At 39.4% G+C, this 21,870-nt stretch overlaps 1 protein-coding gene across 1 annotated transcript in view; it reads right to left on the reverse strand.

The window, feature by feature from the left end:
* The window catches only part of SLC35D1 (solute carrier family 35 member D1), a 467,863-nt gene that overhangs the window by 31,860 nt on the left and 414,133 nt on the right, over window positions 1-21,870 (reverse strand). The window contains exon 12 of the mRNA XM_044086804.1: window positions 12,870-12,952. Within this exon, the coding sequence (XP_043942739.1) occupies window positions 12,870-12,952 (83 nt within the window). The remainder of the gene's footprint in view (window positions 1-12,869; window positions 12,953-21,870) is intronic.

Genomic DNA, 21,870 nt, shown 5'->3' on the forward strand with positions numbered 1-21,870 from the left:
TTACATGTATTTGTATATGTAGTTGCAATAGGTTATTATGTATGTTTTTAAATAGTATTTATTTATATATAGGTTTAGTGAGGGAATCCAGCACTGTGCACTTTAAATACTGATGAGTTTTAAGTATTAGGGTTAATGATGTGATTTTACAATTATGACATGTTAATTGAAGACTTGAATATTATATAAAAAGGGAGTTAACAAGGGTGTAAGTGGTTCTGATGAAATCTACGTCAGTAGATGAAAGCGCTCAACCGGAGACTGTCTTTTTGTGTATAAAATAAAGAGAGAAATTATCAATTTCTTCGTGCCAGTGCGATTCATTACAAATACTGGGACTTTTGTTCAGCCTTCCTGAGGGCTGGTTTTATTTATTTGTTGGACTGACCAGTACATTTATTGAGTATATATATATATATATATATATATATATATATATATATATATATATATATATATATATATATATACACACACACACACACACACACACACACACACACATATATATATATATATATATATATATATTATATATATAAAAATGTACACAAACATACAGACAGATACACATGCATGCACACAAAAGTAATTAGTGGGGAAACTATAATGGGGCTTGAGATGATGGAAAAAATAGAAGGAACATAGTAACTGGCTCACGAGTAAAATGAAAGAGCACGGAGAGTTGTTCTGCTGAAAATCAGTTCATATATCAGTAATGCTGAATGTTCTAACTACTTTACTTACAAAGTGGTTTATTAGTACTAAAAAAAACAATATGAATTACTAATACAGGACTAACTTTTAATATTCCATTTCCAGTCTCTGTAGTATGCTTAATGTAGGTGCAAAAGACATTTCTGAGAAACTGTATTTACACATGTAAGCAGCATGCTTTTATAAGTGGTTTAATTTCTACTGTACTTTTATGCTAAAAGAAAGCCAAATTTTGTGTCACCTGAGAAAAATTTGCTACATTAAATGAAGTTTAAGACTATTCAACTGTAAGGTACTTCCAAGATGGTTATACACTGATCACTGGCGTAACTTCAGCACTCCCAGTGTGAAAACAGAAAATAAGAAAAAAGGAGTACAGTTGAATATATATTTTATATATATATATATATGTGCATATATATATATATACATATATCTATATATATATATATATATATATACATATATATATATATATATATATATATATATATATATATATATATATATATATATATATAAATATAACATTTTATATTTTATATATATATATATATATATATATATATATATATAGGCAAAATTCAGTCACTGGTTTGTAAATACACTGCCTGGATGCCAACAAAGAAGACATTTGGAAAACCTGAAAGAAAATCAACCAGAAAAGGTTAAGATAAAACACAGTCTGGGAAGGATTCTGCAGCTGTTCAGAAAAAAAGGAGTTCAAACTTCATCTTGTTTCAAAAAATAACTTCCAGTAATTTAGAAGAAAAAACAAATCAAATATACACATATGTGATTAAAATAAGTGAAACAAATGAATGAATATAAGAATCCAAACGGACCGATGGAAAAATAGAAGCAGCATTAAATAGCCATTCAGATGAACTGCTAAAAAGGTAAACAAATCAAAAGTTGACATGAAGAAAATGCTGTCAATTAGATTTCCCAACAACCATTTAAAAAAAGAGTTAGAGGACAGAGCGCTCATAGAAAATCTGAGATTTTCTGCTCCACCAGAGAAACTGGAAGAAATAGACTGCACTAATTTTATGAAAGCACAAATAAGCAACTCGAGTAGTGTTCCACAGCAGAATTGAATTGAAAAGGCACATCAAATGTATGCTCCAACCTGGCCATGACAAAGCAACCAATACCTATACTGTAAAGATGCAATCAGACCAGCAGAAAGAGTTGATCCTGACAAAATGGTGACAAAAGGGCAAAGTATTAAAACTTGGAGGCAACAGAGTGTAGAAAATGATTATTTGGTATACACCAAGCAGAAGAGAAGCAAATTACCCCAGCAATCAGGGAATGTGAAAGAGGCAGGTATGAAATTTAAAGCTGCTTTATCAAAGTAATTTTTTGCCACACAACAGGCTAATAAGGAAATAAAAAGCTTATCTAACAAAAAAGGAGTTAGCAAGCAGAAAGGCACGTTTTTTCATTGTGACAGTAAGGTTCACAGAGACTTTGCCAGTGAAACCTTTTCCTATGTTCCAAAGGAAAATGTTTAGGGACAGAAAAAAATCACAGAAGTTAACTTGAACAATCAGCAGTACTTTGGACTTGAACCGGAGTCTGGTGTTGGGAGATGGAGATGAACAGGAAGAAGACAGCAACTCTAAAATTAGTGAATAAATGGAAGACTATAAAGCATCTTATCACATTTGACAAATATGGTTTTGCAACAGAGTCTGAAAAATACCAGACTTTTGTAGACTTTATTAAACTTGTTGGTGGACTTTAAAGCATACACCCCACTTTATACCATTAATGTTAGGACACTAATGGGGGGGGGGACTAACTAAAACAATTTTTCGTATTTATGTAACACATTTTACGATATGAACTGCATGTTATATACAGTAAAACAGTTTTGTATAGTGTGCAGTCAGGAGTCTTATAAATGTGAGGGGAGTCTTTTCAGTGACTGGCATGTGTTTAAGATATTAAAGTAAACAAGTACTTTATAACTGTAAGACATATAGGTTTTTTTCAGTGTAACGAGGAAAAGACTGGACAAAGACAAATTTAATGATCATATGTGGTGATCTTGGGCTGCTGGGGTAGGGTGTGAAACTGCATTGATATTATCTGTATGTAGAATTAGGATAAAGGTTCACAGGTTCATAGGTTGGTACTAGGCTATGGGCCCTAGGGCCTACACAAGCCTAGCCATAACAATTCCCTGGATATTTCTTCCCACAATATTTACTTCCCTGGACCCCTGTCAAGCAGGGTGATAAGTAATGTCTTTCGTCTTTTCCCGGTTAGAGGTCGCCACAGTGGAACGCCAGTCCACTTATGACTGGCAGTAGATTTTTGCGGTGCCAAGGTGCCAGCCCGACACTCAACCTTCAACGAAGGTAAACCCATTCACGCACGCACCTACCAGCATGTCTTTAAAGCGTCAGTCAACCGCGGGGAGGACATGTACACTCCCACACAGAAGGCGCTCCCAGCCGAGAATCGAACCGGAGAACCTCTTGCTGTGAGGCGACAATGCTAACCTCTGCACCACCGTGGCCTTCTATATTCCATATTTTCTCTTTTTATTTTAACAGAGCAAATGTCTAAAATGACTACCTTTGGCTTAAGCTGTAAACAGGTGTTTTTTAAGCATGTAGGCTTTAAAATTAGACAAAATGATTAAAGCCATGAAAATGTTATGCTTCTTACAACTGCAAATATATTAGCTTGTTTTCCACTGGCAAATGTTCAGAGGAATTGGGAAATGCAGCTACTGGTAGCTGCACATTCTTTTCTGAGTAAAATTTACAATGAGCATTGCTGAGTAAATTTCCATGGAGATAAACTATCTGCAGGTTCAAGCAGTTAATCTTTAGAATGTTGAGTATTCTTTGACGAGGGAAAAGCTAAATTTAGAGGTATAATGTCAGGCAGTTCAGTAAAAAAAAAAAATTAAGCTGGAAATTATGGGAAGTGAATAAGAGGTAACCTCCTTAGCAGCCTTAACATTGTAATGTAGTTAATACAACAGTGCACAATTTAGTTTTATTTAAAGATACCAAGTGCACTTTTAACTCAGGGAAGCAGAATGCAAGGAAATACCTCTGTTGTTGGTGAGTCTTGATGCAGAGAAAGCATTTGATAAGAGTACGCTGGGATTCTTGAGTAGGGCATTGGAAGCATTTGCATTCTCTGATACAATCAGGTTAGTTAGAAGGATACATGAAGGATTTGGAGCCAAGAATTAAAGTAGGAGGGCTCCTCTCCGATAACCTGTGTTTGAACAGAGGAACCATGCAGGGCTGTCCTCTTTCCCTTTGTCAGTATAAATATAAAGCAAATAAATAAAATAAAGGACTCAGAAATAAAAGGATATACCTGGTATGGTAATCAAGAAAAGTTGGCTTTGTTTGCAGACAATACTATTTTGTACCTGATAAATCCAGAAAAGGACATCAGTGTTGTGGAACATTTTGAGACAGTTTCAAGTCTTTTTGGAATATGAAATTAATGAAGATAAAATTAAGACTCTAGCTATAAAGTATGTACCCCACATATCGCAGTACAAGGACAAAATGATTGACTTCAACAATTGGCTAAGCTTCTGGTGTTATTCTACAGGGATCCAGTATCTGTCTGCCTGGTATGACAGGGTCGACAGACCACTATGCTTTGCCAGAGATGGCCTGCACCTGTCACTCCTGGGATTCCGGATACTGGCTAAGGTTCTTGGCGTCCCTATAGTGCCTTTTTTAGGCAAGGTTCAAATGACAAATTCACCACCATAACAGGAACAGGCAAGCAAAAACTGAGGGTGATGCTACTCAATGCTAGAAGTCTAAATCTCAAAATGAACTCACTCAAGGCACTCCTTAAAATGGAGAACATTGATATCTGTGCAGTGACTGAGACCTGGTTCAAGGCTCCAGAGAGCACCCCTGCACTACCAGGCTATAACCCATACAACACTTTATTCGGCCATGTAACCTGGATTGGAGCACCAAAGGCGGAGGTGTGTCCATATTCATTAACGATATCCACACCTCCAGGCTAGTTGCTCAGCATAATGCATCCGAGGTTATCCAAGTGCAACTACCTCTGGGAAAAACTGCAATCCAAATTGTAGTTTTCTACAGATCCCCCACCATGCCCCAGGATTCCCACTCCTCTTTTCTTGACGTACTGGAAAATATTAGGGTGATTTCAACTAACCCATCATTAACTGGGACAACTACTCATGTACCAACTCCTTCGCTCAACGTTTTCTGGAATTCATAAACTCCAATGCTCTGGATCAACATATCCACACCCCCACCAGGGGCAACAATATCCTAGATCTAGTCATTACCAACATGAGTGACCGGTGTTCCACACCTGAAGTCAACGCCTCATTGGTCCAATCCGACCATAAGCTAATCACCCGAGATATCCACACCCTGCCCCACCTACCATTAAGGAAACCACAGTAAAAAATTTCTCCAAAGCCAACTTCATGCTTCTTAAGGCAGAAGTGGTGAACTTCATGACACCCATGCAGATGGACCATACAGTTATGACTACTGAATCCTACACATTTGCACTTTATAAGCACTTACATAAGTGCATGGATCATGCTATCCCAAACAGAACCAAGACGCTATCCTCCAAAAAAAGGAAGCCAATCTGGTGGTCCCCTGCCATACACAAACTGTACAACAGAAGGAAGAAACTGTTGAAAAACAGAGTAAAATTCCATGAGTGGAGGAGATGCCTGGGCAGCCTCAGTAAGAAGCTGCAATCCCTGATAAAATCCTCCAAAGCTAGTTACGAAAACAAAATCGCCACTGATTCTAAAGACAACCACAAAGCATTCTATAGCTATGCCAAGAATCTCAATGGCAACACTCAGATCTGCTCTGAGTTACAGTACAATGGCACTAAATATACAGACCCAACTGATATTGCCAACAGCCTGGCAGATAGGTTCAGTGCTAACTTTACTCCCCACTCACCCCCTAAAGGGCCCATCTCTATACCGGAAGAATGCAAAGTCCCTGTAATCATGGCTGCACAGGTAAAAACCACACTCTCCAAAGCCAAGAACACAGCATCCATGGGACCAGACAACATCCCAGGCTGCGTTCTACATGAACTACAAAACAAACTGGCACCCCACCCAAGTACCATGTTCAATCATAGCCTCACCTCAGGCTTTGTGCCCGCTGAATGGTGCACAGTGACGGTTATCCCACTCCACAAGGGGGGAGCCACCACGGACCCCGGGAACTACAGCCCCATTAGCCTGATGAGCCTGGTCTGCAAGGCCATGGAACGTATCATCATGGAATTTATAAACAAAGGCATTGGCAATCTCCAAACTCTGGACCCCACCCAGTTTGGGTTTGTAAAAGGCAGATCATGTCTCCTAAACCTGACAGACTTCTTTGAAGTGGTCACCAAAGCCGTAGACGAGGGTAAGGTGGTTCACACAGCCTATCTAGATCTTGCCAAGGCTTTCGACACCAACCCCACTCTGGAATTATAGACAAACTCACTAAACTAGGTATAAATCCCTATGTCACAAGATGGATCGTCAGCTGGCTCACTGACAGAACCCACACTGTGAAAGTAGCAGACTCCAAATCTGACTTCAGACCAGTGACAAGTGGAGTACCACAGGGTTCAGTCCTGGGTCCTCTCTTGTTTGGTATCTATTTCTCAGAAGTACAGGCTAACACAGAAGGTCTTTGGCTAACGAAGTTTGCAGATGACTGCAAACTAGGAGCCATAATCGAAACTCCTAACGATATGGACATCCTACAAAAGGGCCTCATTGAGACAGGTGCCTGGTGTCAAAGCCATGGCCTCAAGCTCATTGCCAAAAAGTGCATTGTCATCCCCTTTGGTAAAAACTCTGTACCCATGAACAACAACATAGTCGGAAGTATACTTAACACCGAAAGTGTGATAAGAAACCTTGGGACACAGGTGGACAGTAGTCTCTCCTTTGATAATCACATCGCCACAGTAGTCAGGAAATCCTTCTACATGGCATACCTCATCACAAAATGTTTCTCATCCAGAAAAAAAGAGGTCATTGTTTGCCTCTACTCATCACTCATTAGACCCATTAGAGTACAACGCCCCTTTTGGTATGTACCTCACAAGACATCTACAACAACTGGAAAGGCCGCACAAATACCTCACAAAGAGGATTACTGGCCTCAAACAGATGCCCTACGCAGACAGTCTCAAAACACTCCAACTTTACTTTGTCGCATATCGCCTACTCAGAGGTGATCTCTGCCTAACATACAAAGCTAAGTCAAACCCAGAGCTGTTGGACATGCTCCACTTAAAGAAATCCCAATCCCTGCAAGCTACACGCTCTAGGGACCTAAACCTTGTCACCACAATAAACAGAACATGGCGGAGGGATAGATTCCTGTCCCAGAGACTTCCCATACTCTGGAATAAACTACCTGTCTATATCAAACAAAGCTCCTCATTAACACTCTTCAAGAAAAATCTTGATGACTGGATGGGAAATAGGAAATTCACCCCAAGGATCACCTCTGTGGCTCTGCTCGACAGTGGCACAGGAAAATAATTTTCTTGGGTGGCAAAAGCCAGGGTACCTTTTTGGCTGGGCTTGTATAGGCCCTAGGGCCGATTGCCTAGTACCTACCTATGAACCCATACCAATTGGTTTAGCAATACCCATATTTACAGGAACATAAGATGAAGTATTTAGGAGTATGGATTAAAAAGACTTTTGTTATGGCAGCAAATGATATGTGGGAAGAGACTAAACAAAAGATAATACAAAAATATGAGAAACTGGAAACTCTTATTTTATGAATATGGATAGTAAGATACAACAAGGAAAATGTTTTATCCCCTTTAGTCTTGTGTACAGCTCAGGGATAATTTTATCAACCCATGGAGAAGTTGAGGAAGCAATTTATCTGGGAGGTACAGAGGGCAAGTGATAAGTAGGATAAAGTTGATCCTTCCAACAGAACAAGGTGGTTAAGATTTACCTGATTTGAAGGGATGCTACAGAGCTAAGCAGTTAAGACACATACACACACCAAGCAGAAGAAGGTTATAATTCAAAGTGGAAAGGAATGATGCTGAAGCGAGGGAGAAGTTCAAGAAATAGAGAGTGGGATTTTGGATGTGGATCCTTAAGAACAACAACAACGATACAGAATATTATATTCATAAAGTAGCAGAAAGTCAATACAAGAATGCAGAAAAGAAATTTTGCCAGTAGAGACGACTGCAAGTAAGGGTGCAGAAAATAGGTAAGAGGGGCAGGAATTTACTCAAAAAACTGGCAAAGAACCAAGATACTGGGAGGAAGTAACTCGAGAAGGAAAGGTAATAGAGTGGTATGAGGCCAAGAAGACATTTGGATTGCAGACTAGAGACTGCTTGCTCTACCAGGGTTTGATTTCACACTACAGGCAAAGAAAAAAAAAAGACAGGAGAGTTTTAGTGGAAAGACATGTTCTGGTAGAGTTTTTAGTTGAATCTAGAACAGGAGCAGCTGTTAAAAAAAGGGATAATTAATAGGGCATATAAAATACTGCATAATAATTATGTCAGTCACTCAGAGGAGGTTAGAAAAGGTTGGGAAGAGACTGGAAAAGCAATTTACAAAAAACAATGGAAGACATATGTACGTTTCTCAAGTATCCAATCAAGTCCAGAAGGTTTAGGATCTTTGCTTGGAAGTGTCTGCACAGGTGTTTTCATACTCAGACTTCAAAGAATTTCACCTCAGGTGAGTAGTATATGTAGGAGGTGTGATGAAGAAAGAGGCAACTGGGAAACTATTTGGGAGTGTAATTAGTTGGCAGATTTTCAGGATTCCCTACACAGTGTCAGAAATATTTGGTGAGCAAATGGCTGTAAAGAAATTATTCCTTTGAGCTGGGATACAGAATCTGAATTGCTAAGACATAGTAAGGATTTATCAAGTTTAATTCTGTTGGCTGTCAAAATATTATAAGATAGATAAAAGAACTGGAAGAGGGTTTTGTGGAAAAAGGAAGGAGTAAATTAAGCAGAAGTAAACCGAAATTGTGGGAACAACACATAGGTTTCATAGGTAAGCACTAGGCTATCTGCCCGAGTGCATATGTAAGCCTAGCTAGAATGTGTTGGCTTTTGCCGCCCCTTAGATTAGTTCCCTGTGCCTCTGTCCCTCACAGCCACTGCAGTGATCCCCGGGCTAAATTTTCTCTTTCCCATCCACTCATCAAGGTTTCTCTTGATGAGTGTTAGTGAGGGGCTCTGCTTAATGTAGACTGGAATCCTGTTCCAAAGCATGGGGAGTCTCTGGCACAGGAATCTATCCCTCCAGCAATTCCTTTTTATCGTTATGGTGAAGTTTAGATCCCTAGAGCGTGTGGCTCTTGGGGGATTTGTTTTTTTGTTTAGGTGGAGCATGTCCATCAATTCTGGGTTGGACATGGCCTTGTATATCAAGCAAAGATCACCTCGGAGTAGGCTGTATGCAACCGATTACAGCTGGAGTTTCTTCAGTCAGGCTACATAGGGCATCTGTTTGAGGCCAGTAATCCTCTTGGTGAGGTACTTCTGTGGTCTTTCCAGCTTTTGCAGGTGTCTTGTAGGTATATCCCGAATGGGGCGTTGTACTCTATGATGGGTCTGATGAGTGATGAGTAGAGGGGCACAATAACCTCTTTTGTTCTAGATGCAAACCCTTCTGTGATTAGGTGGGCCACATAGAAGGATTTTCTAACCACCTTGGCAATATGATTATAAAAGAAGAGATTACTTTCTACTTGGGTCCCCAGATCCCTTATTTCATTTTCTGTATTTAGGGGACTACCACGTATGTGGTAGTTCGCAGGTACTTTGTTTTTTCCAAAAGGGATGACTATGCACTTTTTGGCATTTAGCTTGAGGCCATGATTTTGACACCAGGTATCCGTCTCAGTGAGACCCTTCTGGAGGATGTCTGTATAAGCTGGAGAGTCAATTATGGCCCCCAGTTTGCAGTTGTCTGCAAATCAGCCACAGTCCTCCTGTGCTTGCCTGTACCTCTGGGAAGTATATACTGAACAAGAGGGGTCCCTGGACCGAGCGCTGGGGGACGCCACTTGTAACCAGTTTAGAGTCTATCCTAGAGCCTGCAACTCTCACTGTGTGGGTTCTGTCCGTGAGCCAACTGTCAACCCATCTCATGACGTAGGGGTTTATGTTCAGGCTGGTGAGCTTGTCTATAATACCAGAATGGGGAATGGTGTCAAAAGCCTTTGCGAGGTCTAGGTAGGCTGTGTGGACCTCCTTTCCCTTGTCTATATGCCTTGGTAACTGTCTCAAAGTAGTCCACCAGGTTTAGGAGGCATGATCTGCCCTTAACAAATCAAAAACTGGGTAGGGTCCAATGTTTGGAGGTTCCCAGTGTCTCTGTTAATGAGTTCCATGATGATGCGCTCCATAGCTTTGCAGACCAGGCTAGTCAGGCTTATAAGGCAATAGTTCCCGGCTTATAAGGCAATAGTTCCCGGGGTCCGTTGTGGCTCCACCTTTGTGGAGCGGGATAACTGTTGCTGTACGCCACTCTATGGGTACATAGCCTGTAGAGAGGCTGAGTTTGAACAGTGTGTTTAGGTGAGTGGTTAGTTCATTTTGGAGTTTGTGTAAGACACAGCCTGGGACACCGTCTGGTCCCATTGAAGCTGTGTTTTTGGCTTTGGATAGGGCTGTTTTAACCTGTGTGTCAGTGATTGCCGGGGCTCTACATTCTTCTGGTATGGTTATGGGGCCTTTAGGGGGTGAGAGGGGGATGAAGTTTGCACTAAACCTGTCTGCCAGCTAAAGAATGCTTTGTGGTTATCTTTGGAGTCTTTGGCAATTTTTCTTTCGAAGCTAGCCTTGGATGATTTTATGAGGGATCGTAGTTTCTTGCTGATACTAATCAGGGATGTCTTTCCTTCTTGGGATTTTACTCTTTTCTGTACTAGTTTCCTCCTTCTACTGTATAGCTTGTTTATGGCAGGGGTTCATCAGACTGGTTTCCTTTTCTTGGAGGAGTGAGTCTTGGTCTTGCTTGGGATAGCATGATCCATGCATTCTTGCAGGTGCTCATAGAGTGCCTTTGTATGGGATTCAGCAGCTTGGACAGCGTTGTCCTTTAGCACTGACTGGGGTGGGGGCGGAATGTGGATATCCAGAGTGATTAGTCTATGGTCTGATCTAACCAGTGAGAGGTTGACCCCTGATGTAAAACCATGTCACCCATGTTGTTGATGACCAGGTCCAATATGTTGTTACCTCTGGTGGGGGTGTTGACCAGATGATCTAAGGCGTTCAGGTTTATAAATTCTAGGAAGCGTTGGGCAAGGGAGTTAGTACTTGAATAGTTCTCCCAGTTAATGTTTGGGTAATTGAAATCACCCAATATTAAGGCATTTGGTAGGACCTTCATATTTTCCAGTGTCTCCAGAAATGCGGAATGGGGGTCCTTGGTCATGGTGGGTGATCTGTAGAAAGCTACAATTTGAATTGCAGTTTTGCCCATTGTTAGTTGCACATGGATGATCTCTGAGGCATTGTGCTGCACCACTAACCTGGAGGTGTGGGTATCCTTGATGAATATGGATACACCCCCGCATTTCGGTCTGGGTTCTGTGGCCAAAAAGTATGGTATGAGTTATAGACTGGTAGTGCTGGGGTGCTCTCTGGAGCCTTAAACCAGGTTTCTGTTACTGCACAGATATTGATGTTCTCCATACTGAGAAGTGCCTTGAGTGCATGCATTTTGAGGTTTAGACTTCTGGCGTTGAATAGCATTTACCCTTAGGTTTTGGCTACTTGTGCTATTTACGATGGTGGGTTTGTCTTTTGAGCCTTGCCTAAAAATGGCACTAGGGGGCAGCAAAAGCCTTGGCCAGTATTCAAAAGCCTAAGGGTGACAGGTGCAAGCCATCTCTCGCAAAGCAATGTGGCTTGTTGAGCATGTCATCCCAGGTGGACAGATACTGGATCCCCTTTGAATGACACCAGAAACTTAGCCAATTGTTGAAATTGATCATTTTTTCTTTATACTGTGGCATCATTCTTGGTGAGGGCAGGATGCTACTCAGGGTCAGGGTCATACCAGCTTGGGCTACATGATCAGAGAGCTCTTCCATGTCTCTTTTCATGTAGTCCAGGGAGGTACGTCTCAGATCATTCACACCAACATGGACAATGACAGAGTCATATTTGTACTTGTTCTGGAGCGACCTGAGTGCTTGTGTTATGTGGTGGATCCTGGCGCCTGACAGCCAGCTAACTGTAACCTTCTCCTTGCCCAGCCTAGTTAGTGGGACATCAGTGTGCCTGACTATAGAGTCGCCTATTACTAGTGTGTTGGGTATGTTATTTCGCCTTAAGGGCTGTGATTGCATGGCACACTGATTATGTGAAGCATGTGTTTCATGGCTTGTGATGGGGTGTGGAGGTTGCTTGGGTGTCTGCTTTGGAGGTCTCTGCTGCTTTTGCAGATTTTTATTTAGAGCCTCCGAGTATGTTTTCGTGAATTTATGTGTGTGATTTGCTGATGTTGGTTTAGTAGGTCTATGTGAGACTGGTGGTGTGTTGCAAGTATTTTCCTTCTCCTCTTGTCTGTCAGTTCCAGTCTTGGGTTGTGAGAGCTTTGACTCCAGTTTGGCTGCATAATTGTATCTCTCGCATATATTAGTGTTTGGTGGTAGGAGGAGAGGGTTGTCTGTGTACATGAAGCAGTTGTAACATTGCCTCAAAATGCCCAGATTCACCAGTTGGACTGGAAAGTACACCTGAAACTGCCCTTTGGACATGCCTGAACAGGTAAAGTGAGCTGTTTTACTCATTGTTTGGTAGGGACGAATAGAGAGCCTTGTCCTTAATGCATGATAAAGTTCAGGAGGAGTGAGGTTTAAGGGAAGGCAGGAATTCAGCGATGTAATGTACTAATGACAGTAGCAAAGAAATAGGTGATGTACATTGTATTTAAATGGAAAATATGAAAATGTTTTTTCTTTTCTGTTAATATACGTTTGTCTATGTCTTAAGTGTTAATTTAATAAAGGTGTTTTGTAACATATCTGCACAGCTTCACTAACCCCAAAATTACCTTTCACATATATGTCGCTATTGAATAATTAAAATACCAGCAGTATTACAGTACTTACCTAATATTCAAGCCAATAAAGTTTGTCCATGTAAAAATATAGTCTCCACCAAAAACCATTCCAATGTAAGTTACTAAAATATTCTGTAAGAAAAAAAAATTGTTCAGTTTCAAAACCATCACAGCAACAGCTATGACTTTTAAATACAATGCAAATTACTTCATTTTTGCGCTACAAAGGGCCATCATCTACAAACCACAACACTGGGATTCACTGTTGATTGCACATTAGTATGATTAGGAAAACATGGCACTGTACAAAAGGTATGGAAGTAACCCTTGCTTAAACAGTGAGCTATGAAAAAGGCTTTTCTCCTCCCTCAAGACATTTGAAGAATTACTATAGTCTTACGCATGCATGAAACAACAGTGGGAGAATAATACTTTTAAACACATCCTGGGTCCTAGGTAAGCGTAAATCCTGTTACCTACCAAATCCAACTCTGGGCAGATATGGAAGCACAGTCTACAACTACCTGGCAAGGAAAAAATATATATATTTGCGGGGGTGCTAAAGATGCCTGGTCAAACCACACCTAAACTTTCATGTTAGGCCACTGACTGGATGCAGAGCTAAAGAGCTGAGCAATTAAAAGTATATACATCTAACTGGACAATGACATTTAGTGCCAGCCCCCCTATTTTTTTTCTAATGTGCACCTGCATGGTACTGCTTGGCACATTCAAGTGCCCCCAAATTTGAGATGACAAACAGTTTTCATTTCTGCAATGGGAGAAGGTACTTTCCAGTTTCTAAACACACACACACTTTATAACAAAACGGTAATGCACACAAATACGCAGACAAGAAAACACACTGCTACAAATGCATCAATTTAACATATTCTGGGCTTCGGTCAGCAGCCTTCCAAGCAGATTTGTACAACAGAGGTAATATTAACACACAAACACAATCATCTCTGCAGTTGAGCACATCTGCAGGTGGCATCAGCTGTTCATGGGGTCGCTATAGGCACCATGGAAGGATGGGTTATATTTTGTCAATTTTTAAAAATCAAATTCCTGCTAGTACTTAAGGTACAAAAATGGAACTTTGGAATGCAGAAAATCAATATACACTGAATCTACAACACTATTTTTAAAATATCGGAAAGAAAAATGCTGATAAATACTGAACAGAGGAAAGCAAAATGTCAGCACTCATACCAAAAAATCTACCCCATGTAGTAGAAATAAAATTCTGTGGGTGTTGGCGGGTGAGGGCAATTCTCTCACTTATATACAACTCCAGGGTCATGCAATAGTGGTAGTAATAGAAAATGTCCTTTTTGCAACATAAGAGGAAGACAGATGCAAACCATTTGTGCAAGACCACTGTGCAATGTCAAAAGGGAGGTTTCCCTTACACCCACTGTAGCCTACAAACCACATGCACCCTGTAGTCAGGCAAAATAAAACAAGCCTTGCAGAAAGTGAAGGAGTTCTTGCCATGGTCAAAAAACAAGAGGACAGGATGTCCCTAGAGCCAGAACTGTAGGGGTTATAATTGGTAATTTCCAAACCTCCAAGTCCATTAAGAATTATTGGAAGTTTTATGGTCCCAGTCTAGATGTTCATAGTTCAATGTTCAGTCAAACCAGGAACAGCAGTAAAACATTCACTGAAGTTCAAATCTAAAAATATACAATCTTGGTAAAATTCCAGTAAAGAAATAACACTTAGAAATTAAGTAACTCTGTACGCAGATGAGCGCTGATCTGCCTTTGTCTTCCGAAAACCTGAAAAAAGATCACACTAAAAGGAATCCAATGGTGTACAGAATTCTTCTTTAGTTCTTAAATTACAAGTATTATTTTTCACTGGAATTTTACTGAGACTGTTAACTTTTAATTTCAATGAATGTTTTACTACTGTTCATGGTATGACTGAACATTGAACAACAGACATTTAGACTGGGACCATAAAACCTCCAATAATTCTTAACAGACTTTTGGGGGGTAGAGGCCTGATACCCCACCTCTGGGCATGCATTACTTACACAATAATGCACACACTGTAGACTTTGGATTTTTGACTGGAAGTTTCTGCATAGATACTGTTATACCCGAAGAATACTCCAAAGAGTTCTTCCTCAGTAAGTGGCAAATTCTGGAGATACGTTAAGGAAGAAAAAGGCAACTGGGAGCACATGTTTTATGAGTGTAATGAGTTTGCAGAATTCAAAATTTCCCTACAGAGTACTCTGTCAGGAATACTGGGCAAGCAAATGAGTGTAACTAAGGAAATTATTTTTTGAGCTGGAATACAGGATCTGAACTGCCTAGACATAAGGTCTTAAGTTTAATACTGCTGGCCACCAAAAAAGCAATTATTAGAAAATGGAAGTCAAACCACTTCTTGATCCCTAATTCCCCACTACTTCCCAACAATAACATACAGACCCATTTAATTAATCATGCTACCCCTCAGCTTATCATGGTCTCTATTCACCTCCTACTGGGCCATCTCTCATCCTACCATGACTCTATAAAACCTCTTAACCTCTTTCCAACCCTGTCCCAACCACCTATATTATATACTTCCTCTCCCCACGCACTGCACCAAACCTACTTAATGACACCCCTCACCTTCACTCCAAATATTGACTGATTAACTCCATTTCAACTCAAACCAAAACAAAAGTGGAAAAAAAACAGTCTCCAAAAAACAAGCATCAATAATTCCCCAACATACTAAAATCCTTCTAGTAGACATCCACCCTAATCCTGGCCCCACCTATCACAAATGAGCATCAAGACAATTCCCTTCTACACACTACTATAGCCCTACAAAAGGTGAATCACCAACCTTGGTAATCTAACTTTTGCTGCCATAAATAAAATTGCTGACCTACATGCTTGGATTACCCAACATAAATAAGCCTGATATTCTAACTGAAACGTGGCTTAAATCCAGCACAAACAACTCAGAAATTACACCTTCTGGCAACATCATTCGTAATGACATTATAAAGAGGAAAGGTGGTAGCATTGCTTTAATATTTCACAACTACCACCACATTTCCCTTTACAACAAACCAACACCAACATTCAGTTCAGCAGGTCTTATTACCTTCCTGAAATTAAACAATTATAAACAAATATGTATTACTGACCCTTTACATCCCTTCCTGGAGACAACACAGCTAAACTGGAAGATATCAAACACTGGATATCCACAATTCCACAAACAAAACTACTACTAGGTGATGTGAATGTCAATTGTTTGGAAATAAAATAATTCCTGTACATCTACCATGAACTTACTTGGTTTCACACAACTAATTAATAGCCCCACACACATTATAGCAAAACATCTAATTCCCTATTAGACTGGATCATAGTAGCAGACCATAGAAAATACACCACCACAGGTACGTCTGAATGTTTCAGTGATCATCTCCCAGTCTATACAATCAGACATCTCACACATCCACTTAAACAGCATGTTTATAAAAACATGCAACCTTTCCAGATTAGCCTCAGAAATGTTCATTACTAATCAATTATTAATGGAGCTTCCTAAAAATCCTCCCTTAGATGATGCTGTAAATGAATTCAGTACAACTTTCCTGAATATCTTAAATAGCTTTACACTTCCTAAAAGGAAGTGATTAAAAACAAATAATGCAATTTTCAAATTTAGTGATCCAAAAAGAGTAGATTGGTAATGCAGGATAGAGAAAAGGCATGGCAAGAATGGCAAAAATATAAAACACTACAATGTCTAGAAAAAGTACAGTTTTGTACCTACCATAAATGTAGATGTTCGAGGATTCCCTTGCTGCAGTCCTGACAATTGGGGGTATAGTCCATCCCAGTCGGCCCGAATACCAGCTTTAGAATACTTTGCAATCGTACTAAAATGCAAACAGATGAATTCAAAGAATTATAGTGTAATAACTTTTAGAACAGTAAACACAGTCCTAAAAAAATTCTAGACAGCCATTAAAGAAATCTTGCATCCCGGCCAAATATTCAACCTTAACCCATCCATCCACAACCCTTTTTTCCCATTTTTGCACATGAGGTCAGGGTGTCGCTTCAACAGTGATAATCTACAACCAAGGTTTACACTGCTAGATGGCTAGCCCTACTGCAGTAGTTCATCCACACCGCACACACTCAAGCAAACTCACACCCATGGCCAATTCAATTAAGAGAGTGTCCAATCCTCCCACTGTATTGTCTTTGGAATGTGGGACGCACCTGGAGGAAACTCACGTGAACACAAGGACATGCAGACTCCCCACAGAAGGCACCCCAGCTGAGAATTGAACTGAGGAGCCTTTTGCTGTGAGGCAACAATGCTATCGGATGCATCACTGTCCTGCCCCATTCAACCCTAACCTCTCTCCCAATAACTCACCACTCAAAACAACAATAAAATTCAATTCTTATTTCATTGATAAGGAATCCTTAGTTAGAGATGCTAAACATTAAATCCTAACCCTGCCCAGCAGCCACCTATCACCCTATTCACTTTCAAACCAGTGTCTACATCCTATATAAAACTAATCGAACTCAAACCATGATCTACTTCAGCCGACGACCTTCCAAGTGAGTACTTTAAAACTGCAGCTGATAGCACTGTCTATCCTGTCTCAATCCTTATAAACAGGTCAAGCCAATAATCCCACGTTTCCTCTATCTGGGAAAAGTCATACATTATCCCTCTGCATAAAGGTAGAAATTCAACAGACAATACTAACTTGAGGCCTACAGCAATCTTATCCCCCTCTCCAAAATACTTGAAAAATGTATTCAAAAACAATTGCTAAACTACCTCTTCCAGAAAGAACTCCTGTCCCCTACAAAACATGGCTTCCATCCTTCTCATAGTACTAACACTGCACTTCTAACCTATAAAGATACTGGCAGTAAAGCTGTAGATAACAGCAAACTAGTCTCCTCCATTTCTAGACTTGTCGAAAGTCTTTTGACTATTTGTCACAACAAATGTGTACTTCAGAATATCCTCATTAAGTCTCTCTCAGCCCACCCTTCTTTGATTCAAAATCTACCTATCCAATAGGTATCAGTCAGTAAAATGGCACACCACCCTTTCTCTATACCTAGAAGCTTATGTACGGAAACAGGAAGAAGATGCCACGCCACCAATCCACCACAGTTCCTTACTTGATAATGAAGTAAACGGAAGGAAATCCAAGTTGAAACACAAAAAATAATTAAAATTTTAAAATTAAAAATTAATAAGTGCTTTGGTCCCCCCAGAAATTGCAGGACTTTAGAGTTATTAATACATTGACATTTTTAAAACAAAAAAGCCCATGATAGTTACACTAACGGGCCATCCTCTTAAAGCTGCAACACACATCATTATATGTAAATAGAGTAAACACTTGTATTATCATAAAACTTAAACAGTATTAAAAACATCACAGCTTATACAAATATGTAATCCAGTTTAAAAAATGTATTGTTTATCTAAATAATTTCCCCAATTTCTTCCAGACTTTGTAAAGTAATAATAAATACATTGTAAACTTTTCTTGTTAAAAACAACCTAGGTTCCAAAACATGTAATAAAGTGTGTCTGGGCTAGTTGCTTGGGAATTAATAATTTAAAGCCTTTTGCTTTAGGAAACATGAAAGGGAAACTCCTTCATTTAGACCATGGGGACCAGTGGCATTAGTTTTTCTTTGCCACTCAGACTCTTTGCATTCAAGTTTTATTTTCCATGGTTCCCCTCTGGAGTCTAACTCGATAATATCAATAATGAAAAAACATTAATGGAGTGGCCCTCATAGCTTCGAATAGGTTTCCATAAACTATTCTTAGTGTCTTGTTTCTTCATATCCCTTAAATGTTCACAGATTCTATCTATTAATGTCCTCTTAGTTTTACCCATATAGAAACACAGACACTGTGAACAAAGGACAATGTATACAACTTCTTCTGTCTTACAGTTGCATCTCCTAAGAAATAACATTTCCCAAACCCTTTGACAATTACACATTCCCCCCTCCTTAATATAGTGACAGTAGTTACCATCCATCACATATCCACATCAGGTGGGGTTTCTGACACCACTGATGGCACTTTCTCCTTTTCCAAATAATTCTTTATCTTACGATATATCCCCTCCTATATGTCACTATAGAGCAGTCCCCTAATTTTTTTTACTTCTAACACCCTATTTTCAGGATTTTCCAGTTATATCTCAAGATATTCTGAATGGTCCTGGCCTCGTTATTGTAAGTAAGGATATATCCTTTGTTAAATTTACCACCCTTAACCAAACTTTTAATCTCACCACCTTTGCTACTACCTAAAAGGGGTTTACAGAAATGATCCAACCTTTTTTGTCTTACCTCTTAAAATATTTCTTCCAGCAATTGGAGGAGGTATCTTCTATTTAGTAACATACCTGTTAATATTTCCATTTCCTTCAAGAATCTGTCTACTTCAGATATCATTCTTGCTAATTGTATCCGTTGCCTTTTCACCAGGGTTTTCTTCTTGTATAAAGGAGGCCAAATGTCAAACTGGAGCAAAGTTTTGGAATATGTAGGTTTTTCTATAAAAGACTGGAAGTAAACCATCTATTTTCATGGTCAATCCTCAGTTCCACGTCCAAATAATTTATAACTTCAAAAGATTTAGTTATTGTAATGTTAAGAAAGTGGATCATGTTGTTAATTAAGTGAAATACTCCTCTAACTTCGCCTATTTATCTTTCCAAAATATAACTATAGTGGACATAAAAAGTGTACACACCCCTGTTAAAATGCCAGGTTTCTGTGATATAAAAAAATGAGACAATAAATAATTTCAAAACTATTCCCACCTTTAATGTGACCTACAACCTGTAGAATTCAGCTGAAAAACAAACGTACAATAAGCTGGTTGCATTAAACTAATACTTTGTTGAAGCACCTTTTGATTTAATTACAGCATTCAGTCTTCTTGGGTAGAAGTCTATCAGCATGGCACATCTTGGCTTAGCAATATTTGCCCACTCTTCTTTGCAAAAGCACTCAAAATCGGACAGATTACAAGGGCATCTTTTATGCACAGCCATCTTCAGGTCACCCCACAGATTTTCTATTGGATTTATGTCTGGGCTCTGGCTGGGCCATTCCAAAACTTTAATTTTCTTCTGGCAAAGACATTCGTTTGTTGATTTGGATGTATGCTTGGGGTCATTGTCATGTTGAAAGTTAAAATTCCTTGTCATCTTCAGCTTTCTAGCAGATGCCTGAAGGTTTTGGGCCAGAAGTGACTGGTATTTGGAACTGTTCATAATTCCTGCCAACTTGACTAAAGGCCCAGTTCCAGTTGAAGAAAAGCAAAGGCAAAGTACGATACTACCAACACCATGCTTCACCGTGGGGATGGTGTTCTTTTGGTGATGCGAAGTGCTGTTTTTGAGCCACAAGTACCTTCTGGAATTGGGGCCAAAATGTTCAGCCTTGGTCTCATCAGACCATAACACATTTTCCCACATACTTTTGGGAAACAATGTATTGTTTTGCAAATTTTACCATAGCCTGATGTTTTTCTGTGTAAGAAAAGGCTTCCATCTTGCAACCCTACCCCATAGTCCAGACATATGGAGAACATGGGAGATTGTTGTCGCATGTAGTACACAACCAGTACTTGCTAGAAATACCTGCAGCTCCTTCAGTGTTGCTGTAGATCTCTTGGCAGCCTCCCTGACCGGTTTTCATCTGGTCTTTTCATTAATTTTGGAGGGATGTCCAGTTCTTTGCAACGTCACTGTTGTCCCATAGTTTCTCTACTTTTTGATGACAGTCTTTAATTTGTTCCATGGTATATCCAATGCTGTGGAAATTTCTTTGTACCCTTCATCTTGACTGATACCGGTCAACAATGAGATCACTTTGATGTTTTGTAAGCTCTCTGCGAATCATGGAAGTTTGCTGTAGCAGGCAAATGAGTAAATGTCAGAAAAATCCTACTAGGACAGCTGAACTTTATTTGGGGTTAATCAGGCTCTAATTGATGGCCGATCTGTACCCAAAGAGACTGACTGTTGTAATTAAATCAAAAGGTGCTTCAACAAAGTATTAGTTTAAGGGTGTGCACACTTATGCAAACAACTTATTGTACGTCTTTTATTTTTTATATTTTTCCCCTAATAGATTTTTTTTTTCAATTGAATTGTACAGGTTATGGGTCACATTAAAGGTGGGAAAAGTTTTGAAATGATTTATTGTGGTCTCATTTTTTTATAAAACAAAAACCTGGCATTTTAACAAGGGTGTTTTTTATATCCACTGTATATCATCCAGGAACTGCCAAAATGCGAATTGAAAACAGTTATGGTCGCAGTAGGCTAAAATGGAATTCGTAAAACTGGGGGCACATGCGGCCCCCATTGCAACACCTTTGGTCTGCTTGTAAATGGTTCCTACAAACCAAATTATATTACTATTTAAAACAATTTTCATGAGGGTAGACACTGCCTTGACTAATCTATCACTCAAACAAGTGTTCTGACAAATATAGTGTGAACCAATCAAGGCCTGTATCATGAGGTACAATGGAGAACAGGTCCTTGATGTCTACAGTACCCAAGATTATGTTCTCTCTAGGTTTTTATGCATCTTACTAAGGAAGTCTCAGGAATCCTTGTAAAAATGTACCTCATAGTCTAAAATATTTTTTAGTTTCATCTCAATACACTTAGCAATCTCATGAGTTTTGGACCCTTTTGCATCTACTATAGGGTGAATTGGTGGATCTTCCAAATGTTTGTGTGTTTTAGGGATTCCCAAATATTGAGGGTATCTGTGGATATTCGTTCTTAATAAAATTAAATTCCTCCATAGTAAGCAATTCATCCAATAATAAATCATAATTAATCCTATCAATTTTTGAATAGGAAATATTAAACTGGTTCCTAGGCCTCTCTTCATATTGGTCAGAGAAAAGCATAACCTCCATTCTATTAAAATAATCTATGTGATCCATAACAACCCCCCATTGTCAGGCTTCATACATCTAATGGAATG

This window comes from Protopterus annectens, chromosome 10.part0 (assembly GCF_019279795.1).
Source record: "Protopterus annectens isolate FY-2018-M chromosome 10.part0, PAN1.0, whole genome shotgun sequence".
Taxonomy (NCBI): domain Eukaryota; kingdom Metazoa; phylum Chordata; order Ceratodontiformes; family Protopteridae; genus Protopterus; species Protopterus annectens.